Source organism: Leptonychotes weddellii, chromosome 11 (genome assembly GCF_054177405.1).
Source record: "Leptonychotes weddellii isolate Sample4059 chromosome 11, ASM5417740v2, whole genome shotgun sequence".
Lineage (NCBI taxonomy): Eukaryota > Metazoa > Chordata > Mammalia > Carnivora > Phocidae > Leptonychotes > Leptonychotes weddellii.
In genome coordinates this window covers 67558275-67584556 of record NC_138379.1, presented here as the reverse complement: position 1 = coordinate 67584556, position 26282 = coordinate 67558275, and the positions used below count along the sequence as shown (strand labels likewise).

Sequence of the window (26282 nt, the reverse complement as noted above, 5' to 3'; positions counted from 1 at the left end):
ATTGTGGCAATCATAAGAAAGTTTAAAATGAGAGGATGAGAAGAGATCATGCTGAAAGAGGTCTGTTTCTTTATTACTGCTTAGTATTCCTGGTGACATTTTGTCCGGAAGTGATTCTTTTCTATCAAAACTTAGTGTGTCTGGATAAGAAGTCCCACAAGATACCCTGAGAAAATAATCATTAGAATTTGACATCTTGTATACTTGGCAAGACATAGGGGTCAGGGGAAGTTCAGACTTGTCAGTAAGCTTAGTGGTCATTTAGAGCAAAATATAAGACAGAAAGTGGTGATCAGTAATGTTGAGCTTCCTGGTCATGTGGTCAAAGATTAGAAACTTCAGAGGATTAGAGAGCATGAGGCCTACCCTTAGAGGCAGATGAGAGTGAAAAAGAGCTTATTTGCAAGATGATGTAGATTATCTTCTGTTCTCTTTCTTACCTTAACAAATGACTTTAAACCAGCTCATGTATAAAAATTCTCTGACTCCTATGCAAAGCCTGTCACTCCATCCCTTCTCATAGGACTCTTCTCTTTCCCCTTCCTCCTTATTCCTTTCTTCCTCTTTCTCTTTTCTCCCCCTTTCTTCCTTTTCCTTCTTTTCTTCCTCCCTGCTCTGCCCTTTCCTTCTCTTTCTTTCTACCTTCCTTTCACAAACATTTATTAATATTTGTCAGGAACTGTAATGTGTCAGGAACTAAGTAGATCCAGGGAATACAATAATGAATAAAATAAAAACAATCTGGCAATTGATGATGGAAGGCAGTATAATAACTTTAAATGTTCACTTTGAAATTAGTCTGCTTGGATTCTACTCACTATTCCACTTATTAGGGTGACATTCAACAAGTCCTAAACCTCCCTAAGCCTTAGTTTCTTTATTTGCAAATTGGAACTAAAAATAGTATTCCTCTCATTGTTTTTATATGATATGCTAAATGGATAAAGGGCCTGGCATGTAAGAAAACCTTAATAAATGCTAGTTGTTTTTTATTATTATTAATGGGGCTTATGATCAGAGTAAAATGTGCTGCTCATACATCTGTAACAGCACTTCTTATATTATATTGTAAAAAGACATGTTCTTCTATGTCAGGGATGCAAGTTGTTCATGGCTAACTGGTTCTTAGTATAGTGCCTGCCACATATTATGTGCTCTATAAATGCTTGATGAATCAGTGTTGAATGAATGAATGGAAAGTGAGCAAGGTTAAAGTTAAGCAACCTGTCCAAAGTTACAGACCAGTAAGAGCTTGGGGGATGTGAAATGGCCTGTCTGACTTCAAAGCCCATGCTTTCCTTTTATACATCTTGTTTGCCTCTTTCCACCTACTGTAATTTGGTAATTACACCCATCATGCCATTGAATTTGCCCTTGCCAAAGTCATCAACTACTTTCAAATTGCTTAACCTAATGGTAGATATTGGTTCTTATTTTACTTACACTTGACACTGTTGCCTACTTTGTCTTTCCTGAAATTCTCTTTTCTCTTTGTCCCTTTGACTTGATTTCCTTGCTTTCTTCCTGGTAGCTTGCTGTCTCCAGCAGCCACTTCCCAATCTTTGTATATTTCTCTCCTCTTCAACTTTAGTTTTTCTTGAGCTTCTATCCTGAGTGTTTTTCTCTTCTCATTCTTTACATGCTATCTCTGTACTTTCATTTCTATCTGATTGTGCTCAAATCTACATCTCAACTTTGGTGTTTCTCTCCTACCTCCATAGCCACAAATCTATTTGCTTACAGACTAGTTCTCTTTGGAGAGCCTTATCTTAAATGCTGTTCCTTTACCACCAATCCACTTCTCTCCTTACTTTCCTGACTACATGAAAATCATGATCATTCATTAGGGTGGCCACATAATTTATCTAAACCAGGACAATTTTGAGAGTGAAAGGATTTCACTAATAATTACTCTGTCACTCCTAGTTTAACTTGGAACTATCTTGGTCTAACCAGAATGTATGGTCTCACTGCCATTGATCCCTCAATTAAGCAACACAATTGGCATTCATTCTTGACTCTTCCTTCTCATTTTTCATAGACAGTGAGCTACCAGGTTCTATAGATTCTGTCTCCTTCTTATTTTTTGAATATGTACACTCTTTTTTAATCTCCATGATCATTTCCTTTTTTCAGACCTTTCTTATTTCTTGTGAAGATTACTGCTATAACTTCCTACTTGGTCTATTAGCAACCACTGGTCTCAAAAAACCTCTATGGTTTTCAGAATGATCTTAAAGTATATATCTACTCATGTTCCCTGCCTGCTTTGGTCCTTTGATCGATGTCCATAACTTTCAGTATAAAGGTTAAGCTCTCTGCCATGGCATTAGAAGGCACTTAGATCCAATCCCATCTCTCACTTCTCCCTCTTGCACACTTAGCACCGTCCTGGCGTATAGTGGGCACCCACTAAACAATGAATAAAAACAGCACTTAAAACATAACTCACACACCAAGAACTTATCTCAATAAGTTTGCATAAATGTGAAGTGATAGTAAATGTCATTTTTATATTAAGATGGATATGTAAGAAAAATAGCTTAGTCTGTGGGACAAAGTACATAGTGAAATGTGATCACCTTACAGTTTATGACTCAAAAATATGTATAATATGAAGTCCAGCTGATTAGAATTTTTCTCAAAATGGAAGTGAAGTCAGCGTACTTGCTTCAAAATAGCAAAATGTTCCTATTAAGAAACCTGCAGAAGTCTAAGTCAATTGACAGAAATTATCAGTGACTAAAGGAAAACTTGGCATCTAGCAGTTCTCAATATTTGTTGAGTGAATAAAATACACAACTTAGTCTCCATCAATTGGTTGTCTGTATACAATGACAATTTAACTGTTCATTTTGTTTCAATCATTTCCATCAATCAGATCACTTCAGTCAACTATCACTTCAATGAACCAAACTAAATGTGGTGCACAGAATCCAAACACACGATTAACCAAAAAAAAAAAAAAAAAAGTTAATGTCAAACAATTCTAAGCTAGAAAAATAAGTCATTGGTGTAAGTTATTTAAATAATCATCCAATACTAGTGATAGTAGTGATCTAAAATTTCCACAGTGATGTAGGATATTTCAATAAGATACTGCATGAATAAGATTAGGTTTTCTTTAAGAAGGAAGATATTTTATATATGTATTTTAAAGATATTTTAATGTTACAAAAACAAATACATTAACTGAATAACCTCCATTCTTCTCTAAAACATAAATTAATTGCAAATTCATTTACTATTACTATTAATTAAGATTAAAATTACACTGAAAACATTTTCATTGTCCTGTGATCCCCAAATGTTGGCAAACTCAGCTTTGCTTTTGTGACTACTGGTTCTTTTTCTTTCCACTAGAAACTTTTTTTTTTTTAATAGAGACTCTTTTGAGTCCAACACATTACTCCACCATATGAAGGCTTGTGCAATCTCCAAGTACAAGGTCATTGTGTAATGGTGAAAAAGAAAAACTATGCAAACTCTATCTTCCAAAAGATACTTGTGTTAAATACTTGTACATTTTAAAGCTTGAAACTTTCAGAAGTGGCCAGATGCTAAACTAGGCCAGTGCTAAGATAAACATTTATTTCAGTTTGGAATCTACATGGTTCACAAGGGTAGTTCTATGAGAGATATAAAGATAGAGCACATTAACACATTAATACGCTTAATTCTCAAATCAGATTCTCAAAATAGAAATATGTTCAAGGTTTTCACCTAGCTTGAATTTCCCTTTGTTGGGAAAGTTCTAGTACTTGTATCCTTCCAAGGGCAAAAAGCAGAGAATTCTTAAACTTTCCTCTCTTGCTAGTTGAGAATCACTGAAAATTATTGTTTAGACAGAATTTATTCAAAGGTCCTAAACTGGTTTCCATCAGACAGTAATTGATATCTCAAAGTTAATTTAAAAACAAAATTAAGCAGGTAACACTTCACAAGTAGCTAAAATATAAAACCTCTGTGGTTGGCTAGATTAAATCACCTAGTTTGGTAACACCAGCTACCACATGATGATAAGAGGTTTTGGTGGAAATTAAAATAGAAATATGAATTAATGATTACTTTAACACAATAAATAAAATCTTCCAAAATGGAGTAGAATAATTAAAAGATATTTCCTATAAAAAGCTAATAAAACCTCTGAAGAGGTTGTAATATGCTAATTTTATAGATGAGAAAACAGATTTAGACAACTTTGTTGTCACTGAAAAAAAAAAAGGTATTTTAGTATCCTTTGCTAAAGTCCTTTTCTTCTTGTAGAGCAATACATAATTTAATAGCTATAGCAGGCTGGCTTCATGGCTGTGCTACCTGTGTAGTCACTCAGGGAGGGTTCCTACCTTAGAAGGTCCCCATACTGGATATGTTCTGAGCTTCAGCTTCTTTTAATTCTAGTTGCTAAAACACTTGGCTTTGTCCATTCTTGCTCTTTAATTTGCCTCAAATTTTTAGTTAGATAAGCATTATTATATTCTTGGGGGAGGAGGAAGAGAGGACACTTTTTTTATGGCCCATCTTCAGAGTTCCCAGTGGCATAAATTAAATGTAATTTTATTAGAGGCATAAACAATAAAAACAAGAAATTTTACTGGTGAGAAAGATATACTTGAACAGGGGAAGTTAACTGCTTACCAATATCAATCTTAAGAATCAATGAAAAATATTAACCCTCTTTTTAGGAAAAGTCAGTGTATCAAAGAAATTGAAAGCAAAATAAAAAAAATTTATATTCAAAATGCATTAGTAGGTCAAAATGAGACATGATCACCCATCATTGATGAGACGTATTTAAGGTAATGTAACTTTCAAACACTTACCAGGTACAAATTATTCTTCTACATAATTTGCTTTCCTTCCTTTTAAAAATCACTGTATATTAACAGACAGAAATATGGATGCTTATTATTTTTGACTTCTAGTTCAAAATAAAAAAATGTGCATAAAAAAAAAAGAAGGTCCCCATACTTGGATTAATGCTCTGCCATCATTGTCTTGAAATTCTTATGAAGTTTTGACCAAGGGGCTCTGCATTTTTAGTTTGCACTAGTTCCCACAAATTATGTAGTCCTGTAGCTATGCCTATGTTGTCTCCTAGTATTGCATTATTTCTCCTAAAAGACTGAAAGTTTCCAGGGAGCTTTACTTTTTTAGTGTTTCTCATGCCATTCCCAAAGATGCCTCTCACACTAGTGGCCATAAGGCCCCACAGAGGGCTGAGACTTTGGTGCCTTCATCTTTCCATCTATGTGCCTAGCTCAGAGCTTGATACAGAGCAGGTACTGAATGAATGGGTGAGTAAATGAATACCAAATCATCAATATATACCCGTTGACTTATTTAATTAAAAAAACAGTCAAACTTTTAGTAGTTTTAGATTTGCAGTGAAAGGTGACTAGGTGGGTTGGGAGAGATTCAAGGTAAAATATTAAAGGAAAGAAGCTTTCTTGAAAAGAATAAATAGAATTGAATTGATGGAAAGTTTAAAGCAAGTAAGACTGAAAGACAGGTTGAACACCAAGTTGAATAAGAAGGGGTGAGTGGTTAAAAAACAGCGAGATATCTCTCAACAAGTTACGTCCTAGGGTGGAATCTTTCCTCTTAAATTCAATTTAATAAACATCAGATTCATTCTGTAAGTTGTAACACAGGAAATGAAAATTGATATCCAAGTTTTGAGAAAGGAGAGCATATAAGGTATGCATTCAGGAGGAGCCAAAGGATTATTGATTATTCTTTGACTATTCTAAGAGTTCTTGACCTACTGTTTTGTATTAATAAACAAAGTAATATGAATATAAAATTTTCATGAAGAAGTGAATTTTTAAACTCTTTCTTCTGCCTCTTGGCAGAAAAAGCAGAACTCATGTTCTGGTCCCAGTTACCGCAGCTCAGCTAAACACATTTTATTCTTTAAACCAAGATAGTTTCCTACTCTTATATTGGCTTGGGAAAACATAATTCTAACATTCATTTTTGTAAAATAAAGTAACAAAAAACTAACACTCCTTTCTCTGGAGTCTTTAATATTGTGTTTGATCATCTCTCAAATTGCTTGGGAGTTATCAGTTCTTTACAAATCGTGTACTCTCCCATGTTACCTCTTGATGATCAATGTCCTGTGCCCTGGATAACATAATACAGTTCTATCCATCTGTAAAGTGGTTCCCTATAGCATTGTCTAGTCTTACTTTCTGTTTTGTTGCTATATCACACTTGAATAAGTGACTTAAATTGTGCACAGATGTCCAGGTGTGGCTTTAACTTCCTTTTGTATTTCAGCAAAATAATTTATTTTAACATATTCATTACTTCTATTATGGCTCTCCAAATTATTTGTGGTGCTGCAATAATGCTGGTTCACTGAATATTAAATATGTGAAAGCAAGTGATTTTATGCTTCAGATGATTATTTATGGGAAAATTCAATTTTTGGAGGATGATAAGAATAGTGGAAAAGAGGTGAATAAAAGAACTGACATTCACAAGCAAAATGAAGCAATAGTGGAAACAAGCATTTGGGGGAAATATAGCTTTAAAGTAGTTAGGAACACTCAGATTCTAAACAGGCAATGATGAGGTCTTAGGGCTATACACCTGAGCTCCAATTTGATATCCTTATGAGGCCTGGAGAAAAATTTCAGGACTTGGTAAGATGCACAAAAGAATTTCATAGACTGTCTTTAATGGGAAAGGAGATGATAAAAAAATAGCTTCCATCAATCTTGGGGAACACAGATTTTTTTCTCCCCAAATCCCCACTAAAATAGAATTACAGGGTTATAGAAATTTATCCCTTGCCACCCAAGAATGTTCCTCATGCTCAACATTGAGCAAAGTGAACTGCTGAGACAATCCAATGATGGTATTCTATAGGAAGATGTATGATGGAATTGTCTTTGCTGTTCCCATTTTTATGTGACACATACTTGAATAAATGCACTTTAAGGATTCTGCTGCTGGAATTGTAGCCATCATTAGAAAAACTCTATTTAAAATGCTCAACTTTTGTCCTATGCCCTGTATTATTAGAATTCCCCAAGTTTACAAATCAATGAATGGGAATGGGAGAAAGAATGGCAGGGTAAGACTATTTTGAGTTTTATTTCACAAGCCAACCTGGAAAACAGCAATAGTCAAATATCCAAGTTCCTTCAATTATCAGGAGCTGTTAACTTAACAAAAATAGTAAAATTAAAAAAAGAGAGGAACCAAAACCCCTAGTTAAGGTTTTAAATCTGTCTAAGACCAACCAGGCAGAAAAGGCAAGCTATTTTCACTAATTTTAGATAAGTAAAGCAACTATATAATAGAACATTGGTGACTTGATCAAACTCACTTTGAATGAAAGCTTGAGTTGAATGTTGCATGAATATTCAGACAATAGCAACCTGTTTGAAATTTCTTTTGAGTGTAATTTCGACATTTATGCATTTTATCTTCTCCCAGGCATAAAGCCAAAGGCTAAAAGAGCAGAACACAAAAAAGCTGAACCTGAATTATGTTCTAAACTCTGTTGAGTTTAATTTTACTTACAAAGCAGAATGTTGGTTTAAATTTGCCCCTCACAACCCTGTAAAAATACCTAGTTTCTTGTTATCAACCTCTAAATTGTGTTATTCATTTGGAAAGCTCCAATTTTAGGAGCATCATTCTAAATTACTTGGCAAGTGCTACACAATAAATACACATAATCGAAAACAGACCACAGCAAGAGAAGAAAGCAATTTTCCATAAATTTGACTGCAATATGGAGCTTGCAATTCCATGAGCCTTATAACTTCAAAAGGCATAAAGGAAGAATTTTTACCTAAATGGAATATCATGAGAGGATGAGCACTTTAAAAGGTTGATGTTTTGTAAAAGGGTAATACAGATACACACTCTTGATATAAATTTGGAGAAAAGTTCAAATAACCTTTTGAATAGGAACACACCAAAAAAAGGACAAAGTGCCACTCACTCAGACGCACACTTGTTTCAAAACAATATTTTACTTGGATCAATGATGGATGCACTACCAAAAATCAACAAACCTTTGATAATACATACAACTAAAACAAAGAGATGATGAAGCTTACTATATGCCTTATGTTTCCTACTCAAGATTTTTATAATATTAATGAATTCTTAAAAGTCATGATTGGAAAACACTTCAAGTAGATAAAAGACACATAAATCTAAAATATAAGTTTTTGCTATAGATTGAATTTTTATTTGCAGAGATCATGCAAAGAGTCTTAGCATACAATACTCACATCACTCAAAATGTAATTGTTTAAAATCAAAAAAGGAGAGGCACTAGGTGAGATTCTGTTAGTGTTCTAGTTCTTGAATTTAGTTTCATGGTATATTCATATTTGATTTTTCATTGAGGTATACACTTGTACACAAATAATTTGTGGAATTTTCTGTAGGTATATTGTATCTCAAACTAAAAGAAAGAAGAGGAAAGAAGGAAGGGAGAGAGAGAGGAAGAAGGGAAGGAAGGAAGGAAGAAAGAAAGGAAGCAAGGAAGGGAGGAAGAGAGGAGAGAGAGAGAGAGAAAGAATACGCATGCTAGGAGCTGCATTTCCCATACTGGGGAATAATGCGCTAAAAGAAATTAATGCTGTAGTCATTTACTTAATTCAAATAAGATGTAACTTTATAGGGTTGCAGAATTCGGCAGCCCAGTTCATAGTGGAAACCACTTAACTGTCATTTATGCACACACTCTGTTTGACATTTTCAGACTTAAAAAACCCCTGTCACTGAACAGTGGCAAATGCCACCATATTAGCCATGCAGTTTTCCTGTTTTGGGAAGCAGAATTTAGAAGTTAGTGGAGGGGAAAAAAAAAATGCCTAAGGGTTCCACTAGCTTTGCATTTGAAAAACACAATTACACACAAACAAATTTTATCTCTTAGTCCAAGTATCTGTGGCTCACTGTTTAAAATTTCTGTTTGGCATTAAGTTGGTGAAACAATAAGTGACCCCTTACTACTAAAGGTGTTTTAGACCCTGAAGTTGGATCTACCGGTTTTGTCTGTTACTAAGAAGCAGTTTTCCATGTGATCTTTTCAACAGCAAAAGGTTAAGCAAAAATGACATATATTGTAAAATTGAAAGTAAAATGCACAGTACTGATGTGCTCAAAGTCCATGCATTTAAATTCCTTTGTATGATAATTTATGGTGATCATGTCTTCAGACTGCACTATTAGCATACTCACCCCTAACCAGAAGTTCTGCCTCATCTGACACACTGTCTGCTGTGGTCTGTACCCTGCAGCCATATCTCCCAGCATGCATCAGAAGGATGTTCCTGATCATTAAATCTGCAGAGGATGCTTGCTGAAAGAGGGATGAAGTGCCAGTTTAAAATGTTGCAAATCTGCCTAGTTCAAGGTGGTTTAAGGGGAATTTTGTACATTCAGTCATAGGGCCCATTTTTGTCCTTACAATTTATATGACAACAATACAGAAATCAAACATGCCCTATTTTAAGGAACACATGGAAATTATGTTTTCAATGACTGCTAATAAAGAGTTTGAACATTAAATATTTCATATCATGATTCAGCAGCTATGATATTTAAGAAATATTTAAATATGCATAAACATTCATATATTTAAAAGTATAGGAAAAATAATCAGTGAGCCAAAATTATCGCTTTGACATTCAGAGACAGGCCTATATTGTGGCAAGACAATAGTTTTGAAAGGAAGAGCAACATGTGGAAATTAATTATGAGAAGATAGCAGTCCAAAGATTATCTTGTGCAGCTTTATTGAATGATTGCTTTTGTAAGTACACTGTAGGCAACAGAGTGAGAGTGCTTGGGTGGAAGATTGCTGGTGCAAAGCCATGTGTCTTTACTTAACGAAGATTTATTCCTCCCATAACCGCCACCATCAGGGAGTAGGGTCAGCCTGTATTTCTGCTAATCAGTGTAGTTATGAAACACAAAGGAGTTTTGAAACACTTGATTCTTGTTGGGAGCATGATGATTAGAACATAGTTGAAGAACAACTGCAGTTAAGGAGATGAATAAGTATCTTTTAGATGTATCAGTTCATGGGATTAGTGATGATCCTACACATTAGAATGACGGGTACAGACTTTCATTACTTAATCTTGGCTTTCATTTACTCTATCAGGAAAGACAGATTTGTGTGTGTGTGTGTGTGTGTGTGAACATCCAAAGATCTGGAATTCACAACTCATAAGGTATTTCTTCAGATAACAACATAGCAAAACTCCAATACACTCTTCAGTTTTCATGTTGCAATCAAAAAATTGGCTGGAATGAGTGTAGATGCATATAGCTTGAAATGATATTTTCAAAGAACTCAACACTTCTCTTTAACTGTAGTTGAGTATATGAAAGGATGTTTAATGCAAGCCAAAGAGAAGCACTTCAGATTAGAGATCTTTTATTTTTTGATGGAATAGGTGAATTACCTTAAAAAAAAAAGTGTATTTGTCCTTAGAGGGCAGTATCCCAATAATTATTTGAGTTTAGTTGCTTGACTTTATTTTGATATAGATTAATGGGTTATATAAAAACCATAAAAGCGAGAAGAATTTCTAGAAATTCTTTGGATTCTTTTTTCTTTCCTTAGGGTTCATTGAAAGTGTGTGAAGTCATTGGAAGTTTTTACCTGTCAAATTATGTGTATTTATTTAAATGAAATGCTTAACTGTATACTATGTTTTAAACCACTTTTTTCTGGTATTTCTTTTCTGTTTTTTTTTTTCCTTTCTATTGGTCTTATGATAAGAACTTCTAAAGGTATTGAAGTTTTCTCATGAAATAATTGTTAAGACATAGTCTGGTTTAGTCATTTACAAGGGAATGCTTCATGGTAAGAATGCATTAAAATGTCATAACAATTATTTCAAAGAATGTGATATTTGTCCAGAGAATGTCCTATGCTGCTAATTTCCTTAGGATAAATTGGTACTCTTAAATTTCATTCTCTCATCTATACTGGACTAAGTGTTTACTTCTTTCAAATCTGAAAAGGAAATTTATACTTTAAAACTCTTTGATTTAATATGGGTATACAAAAGCAAATTATAAACATTATAAGCTATAATTCAGTTTCAAATCAACATAATTTAATACTTATAAATAAGCTTTGATATTTTTATCACTTTATGTAGTATGGGTCCATCTTAGGTGTGAAAATTTATTTTTCCCCTTGGATTTCAAAGAAGCTCTCCTAATAGGGTACTCAAATTAATCAGGAATCAATACATACACTCTGAACCCAGAATGGGGCCTATGTCTAATGGAAAAGCCAAGGATAGGTCCAGAAAATCATAAGGGACTTTTATTATTTCCAGAAATATGCTTCTGGAAGACTGTGCTTGGTATTTTTTGTTTTGTTGTTTTTTTATTTGCTTGTCTATTTTCTAATATCACAAACTGATTGGTGGTAGTTTAACAGTGGAAAAAGTAATGATTAAAAGTCATTTTTCAGGCTCACATTTTTGAAAAATTATTTTATAAAATCACATTCTTGTGATTAAATAATTGATTGTCTTATTTTCCAGAACCTTTTCTTCCCAAATTATTGATTTCTTTTTGTCCTGGATAAAAGTCCTCAAACCTTTGTCCTTTCTGTTGAATTATAGTAAAAGAAAAGCTTAATGAGATTAAGATGAGTCTTCACTGAAAATCACATAAAGATTTGAGGAATTCAGGAGGGTGAGGTATAGATTATCTTTCCTATGCTGTCTTTTACTTGTTTCCTGCAATTAATAGTGTGCAATACTTTATTAGCTGGCTGAAGCTCCATCACCATCTATCAGGAATAAAAAGTCTAGAGTTTATTGCATTTCTGTCAATGTCAAGACTATTTGAAGAGTTGAAATAGTCTCATTTTGGGCTCATCCCTTCTCTTTTGGATTATACCTACGTTATATTTTTACAATTCTAGACAGGGAAGATTAAAAGTAAAATGAATGGATTGTGAACACTAAACCTAAATTACCCATTCAGTAGATTTACTGATCTTTCAAGAGAAGTAATGAGAAGAATTCATGGGGGAACCCATTATACTTAATCTCAATCCACAGTATGCAGTTCCTGAGAGAGAACCTCCACAATTTAGTGCACTTTTAATGAAATGGTTACTTACAGCAGATGCTTGCTTTCTTAAGCTTAAACCTCATTTTCACTTTTTCTCTCTTAGGAGTTATTCTCTCTTTTCTTGTTTTGTTTGACTCTTACTTTATATCCTGTCTTTTCTTTGCTGCTTTTTCTGGCTTTATGAATAAACTGTGTTACATGTTGTTTCAAATGAACTTCCCCACAACCAGTACTTAACATAATGCTCCAAGCATTGTGCACCTAGCATTGTGCATGCCACATAGCAGGAGCTCAATAAATATTTGTTGAATGGCTGAATAAATGAAAACTCTTTAAGAAAGAGACTGTTACACTTGTTTTGGGCATAACATAATGCATAGACTAGTCAAATTGCCATATTGTACACCTGAAACTAATGTAACATTGTATATCAACTACACTTTAATAAAAAAAAAGAACAAAGAAAGAGGCTGTATGTTTACTCTCTGTGAGAGCAGCAACATGGCTAAACCATTTACATTTCTTGGTCACATAGTCTCACTAGAGCAGTTGCTAGATTATTGTAATTTTTATTTATGGCTTTGAAATAATACAGGAACCGTCATCCTTCCACTCAAGTCCAAATCTTTATTGGCTTTCACTTTGACTAAATGTCCTCATCCCACATAAGACTGTTAGTTAAGACTTCTTAAAAATGGAAGCACATATAACTTTGCTGTTCAAAGTGTGTGCTGGCTCCTATTACCTTGTGGATTAAGTCCAATCTCCTCACTTCAACACAGAAGGCTCCTCAGAACATGATGCCACCTCCTATGACAGAATCCTGTGCTTCTACAGCTTTACTCTCACCTTTTCTCATCCATGGGACTACTTCCCATAATTCTGCCTGTTGTTCCGTTGCAGATGCTCTTTCTCTTTTCTTTGCTTGAGAAGATACTTTTAGACAGCTCGAAGGCCTTCTCCTTGGTAAAGTCTTTCTGGACTTTCTGGGCTAGACTTCATTAGCTCTGCCACTGTTTAGTTATGCTCATGTCTCTGAACTAGCACTTGATGTTCTTGGAAGTCACCCCTAAGGTCTACTATGGATAGTCCCAGAGCTGAGCTTGGTGCTAATGTAGCCAGTGATCACTGGGTGAGCTGATGAATGCATGAAATGACTTGTTTCCTTCCTTCTCTGTGCCTGACATACCTCCTCATTCCCCTCATTTTTTTCTTTCAAAGAAGTTAGGATGGGAAATAAGAAAAGATCATGGAAAAAGACAGTGGAAAAAAGGTACTTAAAGAGTATATACAGATTTTAGAAAGACACAGAATTGTGTGAATTCTTGCTCTACCACTTATTAAATTTTTAATTTGGGAAAATTACTCTATCATGCAAAACTTCTCTCACAGCTGCAATGTGATAATGCAAGTAAAGCCCATAGCAATATCTGGTACATAGTGAGGGTTTGATAAATGCTATCTGTTAATAGGGCACTATAATCACACTCTTAGCCAAGACAAATCTTTCTTTAATTGGTATTCACTCCTTTGACAAATGTCTATCAATGTTTTCCATAGATATAGTAATTTTTCTGATAAGTACTTAGTTTTATTTTGTATATATATATATGTATCCACTCCTATAAGGAAACTACTGCACTCAGAATAAGAAAACCTGAATTCTAGCCTTAGTTTAGTGACTTCCTAGCCTTGCAACTCTGGGAAAGTCACTTTATTGGGATAATAACTGCACTATCTCTTTCATGAGGGAAATCAAGTGAAACAAAGAACATACATACATGAACTATTGGGAAATTCTTCAAAAGTGTAAAATATTCTTTTTTTTTTTTAAGGTTTTTTTTTTTTTATTTATTTGACAGAGAGAGAGACAGCGAGAGAGGGAACACAGGCAGGGGGAGTGGGAGAGAGAGAAGCAGGCTTCCCGCGGAGCAGGGAGCCCGATGCGGGGCTCGATCCCAGGACCCTGGGATCATGACCTGAGCCGAAGGCAGACGCTTAACGACTGAGCCACCCAGGCACCCCAAGTGTAAAATATTCTTAAAGCTTTTCTTTTTAAAGCAGGATTTAGCAGAATGCTGTGCACATACTAAGTACTCTGAGAATCTTTGCGGAATGAATCATCCAAACAACAAGATAGCTTAAATTGAGTATTCTTGTAAATAGGACTCATGCTGAATGACTCTGTGAGAAGCCTGCTGGGGATGGCTGTTTCTGTGCCCTCATTTAGGGTTTATTTAACTTTCTCAAGAGGCTCACATAGGGCATTTCCAGCATCCCCAGCCCCTAACAGACATACAAACCATTCTTCTCTACAAAGCAAAAGTAACATAGCATATAAATTCTGTGAGATGTGATTTTAAAAATTTTTTCTAACATAAAAAAACTAGGTATCAGCTATGAGACATGGATTATTAGATATGATTAATGTTATTGACATAAACTCTTGAATACTTAAAAGATTTCCCTGGTACAGTATTTTTTTCCCCCAGAGGATGATTTGTTTCAAGTACCCTACCATGATAAGGAAATAACATACATATACATTATTTGTCTGTTTTTTTTTCCTTAGACCTTTATATAACAGGATTTACATTCATGATGGCATGGGTTTTAATATATTTTTAAAGAAAGCTGATACTAACTTGCATGCTTAAATAATTGGACATACTCTCTGAAATAGAAAAATTAATTGCTACTAGTGAAAAAATACTAGACAAAATACTATTTGACAAAAACATTTATGTCTATAATGATGAAACAGTAAATGCATGCAACAATTCATTGAAGACTAAAAATAGGTAAAAATTGCTCCCATTACTAGGACATTGGGTATTTAATTTCCAACACATATTCTAATAACGTACTTTTAAATACTCAGAAAAATGCAGAAACAGCTTTACTTGATGACGTAGGTTAAAGAGGAACGAGTTGATAACTCTTTGATGAACTCAGAATAGCCAGATATCCAAACTGGATCACTTAATATTATAAGCACAAAGTCATGAATTCATGGGATCAGTCCACTATCTTGGTGAAAATGAAGATTAGACATTAGGAAGCAGCTCAAAGCAAGAATATACAGGAAAAGTTATAATTAAATTTTAGTAAAACAAATTTAAAAATAAAAATGTTAAGTTGTACTTATTTCCTCAACTACAAAACTGGATATATGAAGAATAATGAATGAATGACAAAATGCCATGTGCATCACATTAGTGTTCCTCCTTTCCCAAGTAGATATATAGAACTAGAGAATGTAATATCTAACATGTCAGTCGATGTCAGACTTAGGTGGTATGTTTGTTCCCTAATTCTTAAAAAATGTCTCTGATCTGAATACATGTGCATTGACTCTCTTTTTCCTAGTGGTAGGTAATGGGCATTCCTTTATCTAAGATTAACATAAATGGGGCGCCTGGGTGGCTCAGTTGGTTAAGCGACTGCCGTCAGCTCAGGCCATGATCCTGGAGTGCCAGGATCAAGTCCCTCACCGGGCTCCCTGCTCAGCGGGGAGTCTGCTTCTCCCTTTGACCCTCCCCCCTTCATGCTCTCTCTCTCTCAAATAAATAAATAAATAAATAAATCTTTAAAAAAAAGATGAACATAAATGATCAAGATAAAAGGGCTCTGCTATAGATTGTATGTGTACCCCATTTCCCCACTCCCAATTCACATATTGAAATCTAATCCCCAATGTGATGTATTTGGAGGTGAGGTGTTTGGGATGTATAGTATGAATGGGAGTAGTGCCTTTATATAAGAGACCCCCGAGAGTTCTCTTACCCCTTTTATCATGTGAAGACATAGTAAAAGATGGCCATCTGTCACCAGACACTAAATCTGTCAGTGCCTCCAGAACTGTGAGAAATAAATTTCTGTTTTGTATAAACCACCCATTCTATGGTATTCTGTTACAGCAGTCTTGATAGACTAAGACAAGCTGTAAATGCCTATAGTGTCATTTCTATACTAATCTAGTGCATCTAAGTTAAAATAGGCATGAAACAGACAAGGTCATATAGTTTATCAGTCTATACTTTCTTGAACTTACTTGTAATTCCTTCCTAACTGTTGCTAAAGTTTATCTTATATACCTGCTAAGATTATCTGATATATTCTCCTTTTATTGTTTGGTGCAATTATCACTAATTAATTCAACAGCTATTTATTTCTTGTGCTATGCTAAACTTTGGGTTATACATATATAGACTCTGTACTTGAATGTCTAATTTAATCCAGGTTTGATGGAAAAAACATAGGAAGAGAGTGTGGAGTAGCTTTCCTCATATCTGCAGCTAGGTTTGGAATAAATGTGAATGAGAGAAATGGGTGTGTTAAGCAAAATACTCAGGATCCAAAGAAAGATATTTTCTCTTTCTGTGTGCTTCATATAGTTGTAACAATCATCCCATGAACACTGACTTCTAAATTTAGGTTTCTAATAATAGCTTTCAAGCCACCTTCTTATATCCTCCATGTTATCCTCTGTCTGTCTCTCACCATTACCCATCTAACATGCCATTGCTAGATTCATCCTTCTTTAAAACTGATTTTATTTATAATTGCAAAATGTTCACTGGCTATCTTTACTTACTGCCTACAAGGTGACCTAACTTCTTAATGAGTACTTAAGGCTGGACTCAACCTACCTGTCCCTTACTATAGTGGAAAATATACTCTCTGCACCTTTCCTCAAGTGGCTCCTCAGCGACCTACCAAAGTCTCCAAATTCTGTCTCATATGTTAAGGGCTTGTTTAAATCTTATTTTTTTTATAAAGACTTAACTGACCACTAGGACTGGTTACATAATTTATGAGCCCCATTGTAATATGAAAATACAGGTCTCCTTGTCCAAAAATTATTAAGAATTTCAGAATGGTGTCAGTGGAGCACTACACCAAACACAAGACAGTTCTCAGCGTGGGGTCCTGTGTTCTGAACCCTCCAAGCCACACTGATGTTGTCTGTGGTCTCCTGGAGCATATGTGCCTATTCTGGGCAATGGTGCTCTTTGGAATAAATATCAAGGAGTTGGCATACATCTCTTTGTAAACTGTAAAATGTCTATTTTTTCTCTACTTTAATGTTTGTATCTTTCTTTTTTAAAGTAAACTCTAGGGATGCCTGAGTGGCTCAATTGGTTGGGCGTTTGGCTTGAGTCATGATCTCAGGATCATGAGATTGAGCCCCACATGGGGCTCTGTACTGAGTGTGGAGTCTGCTTAGGATTCTCCCTCTCCCCCATCTCCCCTCTCTCATTCTCTCTTTCTCTCAAATACATAAATAAATAAATAAATAAATAAATAAATAAATAAATAATAAATAAATAAAATTGAAAAAAAATAAAAAAATAGTAAACTCTACTCCCTAATGTGGGGTTCAAACTTACAACCCTGAGAACAAGAGTTGCATGCTCTACCTTCTAAGCTACCCAGCTATCCCTGTATTTTCTTTTCTATTCTATATTGACTTGGGCTTTTTCTCAATGCACGTTAGCATAAAAAAATAGAAATAGAAGATATTACATCTTCTAAAATTTTGTGTTAAAAATACAGTGATGTAAAAAGATAATAATCAAGATAGAGAATAAATTTTTCTTTAGAGTAAATTACACCATTATCTAGTAATGGAATAATCTTAACTATCTTTCACTGAGCTTATGCTTCTTAAATTATTTCTCATTGACGTTACATACAGATGATAGAACTAGTCAGGAAAAATTTTGTTCATTCATGCATTAATATGTGCTTTGTAAACAGTTAGCAATGGCATAACCACTAAGAAATCTCCAGAATAATAAAACTTTATAACAGCTACATATTTTATTTTATGAGAGCTCATGGCACATGCACCATTATAAAATTATTCATTCACTCACTTATCATTTGTTAGAGTACCTATTTTGTCTAAACAGGAAATTGCAAATACTTGGCACCATTGAAATTACACCCTTCTTTACTCATAGTTAATATGCCTGGGCTTTGACCCAAACTATTCATTCTACTCAACACAGAGCTTCAGTTGACTGGAGTTGTTACAAGAGATAAAATCCATCATATCTGAGCTGCACAGGCTATAAGATAAGAGATCAATTATACCTTTGAGAAACTCACAATGCAATATTAGCAGTAGACAACTAGCTATAATACAATGTGATATGTTGAAGTAGTAAATAGTATAAAAAAAAATCATTGCAGAGTGTCTGGGTGGCTAAGTCAGTTGAACATCTGACTTTTGATTTTGGCCTAACTCATGATCTCAGGGTCGTGGAATCAAGCCCCTCATCAGGTTCCACACTCAGCACAGATTCTGCTTGTCCCTCTCCCTCTGCTGTTCCCCCTGCTCTCGCTCTTTCTCTATCAAATAAATAAATAAAATCTTTTTAAAAAAAATCGCTGCATAATATATCAATTTTAGTGTGGAAAGACAGAACAAATCATCGGTTAACCAATTCCTACAGCAGTTGAGAAACCTGAGGGCTAAAAGGTGTAGGTGACTTGTTCAAGGGCGAGTTAAGTGAGGAGATAGAGAAGAGCCTTGGGCACCTGACTCTTATCAAGAGTTCTTTTATTCTACTATTCTGCCTGTAAAACTAATCCTTATTCTGCTTAGACTTGTAGGTAATTTGATTCACCAGTATTAAAGCAAAATTTGGCAAGTGTGTCAAAATAAAATGGTTTCATGGTATAGTAACAACTATGAAATTATTAGAAATTAGTTTTCTAAATAAACCACAGAATTATTCTGAGAGCGCATTCTTTTATGACTGTCTTTCATCTACCATATCTAGATATGAAATGCAATATCTCCCTTTGAAATATCAGAATCACCTTTCTGATAATATACATGACCCATCAACCTCATTTGTTCATGGCATTATTCACCTTTTCTGTGATCATTAATCCAGAATCAAGAGAATCTTCTATAGGTGACCCACAAATGATTAAAAAAAAAAAGCCATTGGCAGTTTATGGTGACACGTCTTTAGTTGAAGGAGAATTGACCAAACTTGACTTCCTAACCTAAGTGCATAATTCAGATGGGTCAGTATTTTACTGATACAGCAATGTTTCTGTTCTCTTTTTTCTAGTCTCATTCTCAATTTATCCTTTAAGGTCAACACTATTTTGTTACACTATCATATACAGGTTTCCAGAATAAACTGAATTTTATTCTGCTACTGATTTTACTTTGCAGCATAGTCAATATCTCCGTGCAAGTCTAGTCCCATACTGGCTATGGGAAGAGTGATCAGACAACTGTCTGTGAGATTTCTATTTCTTCCCTGAAATTAGCAAAGCCCAAGCATACAGAATATAGTAGCTCTCATCTCACTCATCAGTTAGGACTAGTATTGATCTGGTACTGTTATGAAGTCCTAAAGTGTCAGGCATACGGTAGACCACTCTGTGTTTCATTGATTTTCACACAGAACTTTAAGAATGAGTCTGGAATGAGGCCACTTTGTTTGCCTGTCTTTGTTTTACTTGGGTCACTTAGATTCAAGCAATTTATCATCCTGGGTCTCTGGCATGTTGGGGGAGGCCAGGGAGATTAATACTGAGTCTAGAAGACTAAACCAGAAGAGATCTACCTGCTCTAATCTACTGCTTCTGTTTCTCTCTTCTTCCTGTCATTGGTTAAAGACACATTTGTTTTTGATCTTAACTATTACTCCTTCTGGGGCATGGATTCTACCCCTGCCTTTGGATCCCCAACCTCTCTGTACAGTAAAATATCTGCCAATAATTGGAATGGAGCTTTAATGCTCTATTATGAATTAAATTTAGTATCCTGAGATCCTCTTCACTTCTGCCCTGCTAGTGTTTCTTCTTTCCCGTTAGTTATCCCTTTTCCCTTTCAGCAAGACATTGCACTAAGATGTATTTAAAATTTTCACCGAGTCAGTGGTGAGACCTATTCTATTTTATTATGGCTAACCATAATACTATACTGTAGCAAATCTCTCACAATCTGTTTTATACTACATTGGTTTCTGTGCTTTATGGTGACACCTTTTGCATGTAATGTTGCTCAAAGAACTTATTAGGCCTAGGACTTAGCTTCTTGTTTACTGTGGTAGACTAAAGATGTTCACATAGATTTTTGTACTTGTTCTCTTGAGAGGTGAAGTCTAATTTCCTAGTGCCTGAATCTGGACTGGTCTCAGTGACTTTTTTATTAATAGAATATGGCAGAAATGATATCTTGGAAATTCTGTGGCTATATCATAAGAAGACTTGCAACTTCTGCCTAGGCCCCCTGGAACATTTTTTTTTCTGGGGAAAGCCAGCTGTCATTTAAAAAGTCAGACTCTCCTGATGCTGTCATCCTATAAAAAAAGCTAAGCTATTTATGTGGAGAGACTTCATGAAGAAAGAGAGAAGTCCAGAGATTCCAGGTTTTAACCATTCTAGCCCAGCCACCTGACTTGTGAGCAAAAAAAATCATCTTGGGCATTCTAGCCCTGGCATAACTGGGAATCCACCTAACAGCCAGAATGGAGGCTTAAGACACATAGTACTTACTGACCTATGCAGGCCATCTCCAGCCACTTGGCTACCCCAGCTGAAGGCTCAGCCATTGTGGAACAGATTCAAGCCATCCTTGGGTTTCAGGCCATCCTTGCTGTTAAATAACAGCAAATGCCTGATATCCTGACCCACAAAATTGTGAGGAGCACAAAATAGTTGTCATTTTATAACACTAAGTTTTGGAGTGCCTTCTTGTACGGCAGTGAATAACCATAAAATAATTTGGTACCTAGAAGTGGGTACTGCTGTAACTCAAGTCTAAACATGTGGCATTGGCTTTGGGGTTATTTTCAGAGGCCATGAGGACAGTATTAATGATAGCTGGAAGGATCTCAAGGAGACTATTGATAAAGACTTGACAAACAGTGAAGAAACTGTTATAGGATACTGAAGAAAAGATGAAACTTCATGCAGTGCTGGAAAAGTTTGGCAACATAGTCACCGGAGATAATGTGAACAACACATTATTCACAGTGAGCAAACTTTGAATTTGCTTGAGGGGATATTTTCAGGAAGAAAATTAAAAGTACCAACATGTTTCTTTTAGCTATATAAAAAATGAGCTGAAAAGAAAGAATCACCCATTTTCTGAAGCAGAATACTGAAGAAATCTGAAGAAGCCAGGACTCTAGATTCTAAAACCAAACTACTTCTCATCTTCAGTCTCACCCAATGGTAAAGGACTAGCAAAGTAAGAAATGGCCTTGGCAAACATCAATCCAGGGTGCTACAAATAAAGTATGTCCTCAGGTAAAGATCCCAAGTGTGTGCGTATAAGACCCTTTGTCTATACCAGAATATTTTCCCACAATGTCCAGACCCCCAGTTCAAGACAGGGAAGAACCCAAAGAAACTTAATGGAGGCTGGGAAAACATTGAGGAGATTGTAATTAGAGGCTGGAACAAAAGTACCTGAGTTATGAACTGGCAGAAAAATTAGCAAAACACTTGCCTGTGGTAATATGGAATATACAAAAAGGTTCCTAATGAAATTATGGATCAAATTAAGGACATTTATAGAGAAAATGAGTATTCAAAGTGTCGACTGACTGGCTTCTTTTAGTTATCTGTGTAATGTATAAGAGAAGTGACTTGATTAAAAAAAAAAAAAAAGACTATCCTCAGGGAGAAGTTAGAGGAAGTATTTCTAACCTAGAACTTTCTGGGTTGAAAAACAAACTTATTTCTCATTTCATCTTCTTGAGCTATAAATGGGCTGAAAAAAGAAAAGGCCTTTGTATCCACTGAGTAAATATCACCGTAAAGGCATTTTTAACTATATTTTGATCTTGTGAGTATCAACCATAGTTGGAATTCATTCTTATAAATAAAGATGATAAATAAAGATGATATTCAGTTCACTAATATACCCAGTGTCTAGCACAGTGTCTGGCACATTTTTATGCCTCTTCGCATATATGGAAAAAATACGGTTTATTATGGAATCATTGCTATGGAATGTGTTGACAGTTTGAAAGAAAAAATGAGCAAGAATAGTGGAGAAAGTTTTATACCTAAACTTTTTGCAAAAACATAATAATATTCCAAGTGGAATAATTAATTTTATATAAGAATTTCTAAAGATGAATTTGCCAGTTAAATATATAGCTGTTTCAAGTTTTCCTTCAAAATTCAAGTTTTTCAGGTATTCACATTTTATTTCAATATTAGTAAGTATTTTAACAAGTACAATCTTCAACAAGTAGCTGTATTATTTCGACTATGGGTTTCATGAAGAAATACTATTCTTCTCCTAGCCTAATTTGATAGTTACTAATGTTTAGGAACAAGTTTCTTACTGAAAAAGTACTTTACTGTAGAAGAAGGCAATTTGGGTCACAGCATCCATTTAAGCATTGTCTTTCACAGTCATGAAGATTCTCATCAACGTCAAAAATACTTAGAATTTAGCGAATTTAAACACATCAATGTCAGAAAAGACTATTCAAACTATTGCTTAGATTGTGAGCTACAACAGCAATCTTCCAATGAAGATTCAAACAGAAGAATAGTTCTGTTAAAAGGTCAAATTGAATAAATGTGTCAATCAAAAGCCAACTATGAAAAGTTCAAGGTCAAGGACTTTCTGTCAAATTCAACTGACATTTTGAAAGCCAGTCAAGACATTTTATCACAGAAAACTCATTTTTAATAACAAGGATTTGCAATTTTGTGAATGAAAATTCACCAATTATTTAACATATAAAAATCAGACTTCACTCAAAATCTTAAAAATCATCACATTCTACTACTTATCACTCTTCTTTAACTATGTAATACAGCTTCTGATATTTCAAGGAATACTTACAAGACTCTTAAAAGCTGCACATCTGTGAATTGATAACAACACCAATAATCATATGCATATCATATATATTTTGTCCAAAGATTTCACATTAGTAGGGCTTGAATTTTTCATTATATGTGGAATTTGTGTGTGTGTGTGTTTATGCTGGTCATAAAAAATAAGACATGCTGATCTCTTCTCCAGAAAAAAGGACATTGTTCCATTTTCTAAGATTATTGTTGCTTTTAGAGGAAATCTTTATTTAGCTTTAGAGGAAACTTTTGTTATTTATCAAGGTATTATATATATAAATATATTCTTAGCCCTAGGGAAGAATTATGATTTGAGATTTTTTTTCCATTTTGGAACTCTTTCAGCATAGAGATTTGTCCAATTCTAAGAACATCAGGCGACTTTGAGATATCTTCCATTAATTGAGTAGGTATTCAATATTTAATAAAGAAAAAATGTGATTTTTGTAGCTATCAGTGTTCCCTCCTGAAAAAATGGTTAGTGTGCATTAAAATTTTTAAAAATGATTTCACTGTTATTGGATACCATATCTGGAGACTTTTTTGGATTTTAGTCTTTGAAAATCACAGAACTTTAAAATTAGGTAGAACATTAGGAGTCATTGACTCTAACATTTTCACTTTGAAGATGAGGACTCCGAGAGGTGACATTACTCATCTAATGTAATACAGCTAAGTACGAACAAAGCTGGGCCCACATCAAAAACTCTTGAAACCCTCTCCCAACCTGATCTGGCAATCTTTTACTATATAATGATGTCACTAAGTAGCATAATTTGATACTCTATCATTTCTGTGAAAATTCTGTCAGCAACTATTTAAAATAAAAATAATTTATTCTTTTACCCTGCAATCCATTCCTGGAAATCTATGCCATAGAAAAGACATTGTTAATACACACAGGTACAAAGGTTTAGAGATGTTTTCTGTACCATTCTTCATAAATGTCTCAAAACAGAAAACAAAGTTAATATTTATTAATAGGGAAATGGCTAAATAAATTAAGGTATTGTCATACCATGGACTATAATATACCTATTGAAAAGAATGAATTAGAGATATGTAAAGTAATATGAAGAATTTTCAGCATTTTTGAGTAAGAGTAATGAGATGCAGAACAAGTATTTAAAATGTTTCAATTTAAAAAATAATAAAAATATTCCTGTACATATATGATTTGTCTACGATTATAGTAGGACAGAGGAAAACATAAAAAGTATAATATTAGGATATTAACAAGCTTAACTAGGTATGCCTTCTTGAGGCATCTGTTAACAGAGTCTTCACATTTTCTTTTGCTAATGTCAGACTGGTCTAGCACTATGGTTGTATGTTAGCATCTATAGTTGTGTTATGTTCGTCTTCATGTGATATAGTGCTCTCCATATTCTTTTAAAGTGTCTTTGCAAAGGTCATATTTTGTTAATCGTAGGGAAACTGCTTCAATGTTGTCTTGCTATTATCTGCTCTCCATGCTGCTCAATCCAGCATAATTGCATAAATGCTGGCATATTACCTTGCTTTTAACATTAAGAAATGCTGGTGCGGGGCACCTGGGTGGCTCAGTCGATTAAGTGGCTGTCTTGGGCTCAGGTCATGATCTCAAGGGTCCTGGGATAGAGCCCCATGTTGGGCTCCTTGCTTAGCGAGGAGTCTGCTTGTCCCTCTCTCTCTGCCCCTCTCCCCTGTTGTGCGTGCTCTCTCTCAAATAAATAAATAAATAAAATCTTAAAAAAAAAAAAGAACTCCTGGTGGGTAACGTTGATGACATAGTAAATGTAAAACTTATGATGCTAGGTGAGACATCAATGGCTGGTTAAGAATTTCTAGACACATGGAAGATGACATTTTATAACTGTGTTTCAGATCTTCAGATTTGACTGGAACTTGATGTCCCTAGGGTGTTCCAAGCTGATAAAGTTAATCTTTATTTTTGGCTTGGTCAAGAACATTGTACTATGTGTCAACCACCTAGAAATATTCAGTTATATTTCTTTAAATTTATTTTGGCTGCAGATGGGATTTTTATGCAGACCCATACACAACCTATTTTTGAGTTATCTTCTGGTATATTAAGCCATCCAGTTGAATTGATTTTTCAAGTCCCATTGATTTCATATATTGAGATTATAATCATTACTAAATAAATTCTTGGAGGATTTCCTGAAGGACTTTGATGGTATTCATGATATTCTTTGGTGTTACCAGCTAAAAAATCAACCTCATGGAAAGTTAATTTTCTGCCATTATGTTCACAGACAGAACCTTCACCTCTGAGTTAGAAGTTCAACAAAACTGCCTAATGTGCACTATACTAATTATAAACTTTGTCAGGTTTTGCATGTCTTAATATACCTTAGGCATCTTTGTATTTATCTTCAAATATATTTTGGAAGTTCCATATTGATACATTTCATATGAAATAGAATTATTAAATGTATATATAACTTGAAAATGATATGAAGTTGAACTAGTTAATTTTTTCACCTTTACTATTTTCCTTGGATTAGCCTACTGTTATTATAGCTTTATAGGATAAGCTTTTCATTTAATTCTAGATTGTGAGCAGTTTTATAAATATTTCCATTCTCTTCAACAGTTGAAGCTGTAGCAAAATCAATGATAACAAAAATTATGATACCAACAATTCGTAAAAATTATGATACCAACCAACAACTGGAAATGTTGGCTAAAACAGCCTATGAATTTATTTTGGGTTTGAATATTCAGTATGTTCCTCTTTTTGGATATATTCATAATCTTTTCAGCATTAATTAGTCATATATATGCTTTTGTTCTTATCAAAATATAACTAAGCACAAAAGTCACTACCACCAATTTTTGGAGGAGACATTTAACATGGATTATTTTAGGATAGATAAGGTAGCAAATATTATAATTATCTTCAGAATATGCTATTTTCCTGACATGCCGATTAATTCATTTTTAATTGAACAATTAATATTTCTCTGTTAATTTCTTTTTTTCTAACTATTGCCAATTTTCTATTAACAAGTAAAGTGTTAAAATTCCTAATATTTTAAAAAAGAGAACACAAGCCATATAAAATAGAAAAATGACTTTGTATAGCCAGATCAAGCACTTTAGATTAACTTAATTCAATAAAAAGGAATTAATTCAGATAGTGACTACATAGAGCAGTTGATATACTTTGTGTTGGTAATGACAGCATGTTATTTTAGTGTTGTGCAAATGATTGTGTTTCTTTTCTTTTTTTATTTTTTTTTAAAGATTTTATTTATTTATTTGAGAGAGAGAGCACATGAGACAGGGGAGGGTCAGAGGGAGAAGCAGACTCCCCGCTGAGCAGGGAGCCC

The 26282-nt window shown here is 34.4% G+C and overlaps 1 protein-coding gene across 7 annotated transcripts in view; it reads right to left on the bottom strand.

The window, feature by feature from the left end:
* CNTN5 (contactin 5) overlaps positions 1–26282 on the bottom strand; it is a 1075732-nt gene that overhangs the window by 89558 nt on the left and 959892 nt on the right. For all 7 annotated transcript variants that reach the window (XM_081799059.1, XM_081799056.1, XM_081799055.1 and 4 more), the window contains one exon: positions 9220–9340. In XM_081799059.1, the coding sequence (XP_081655185.1) occupies positions 9220–9340 (121 nt within the window). The remainder of the gene's footprint in view (positions 1–9219; positions 9341–26282) is intronic.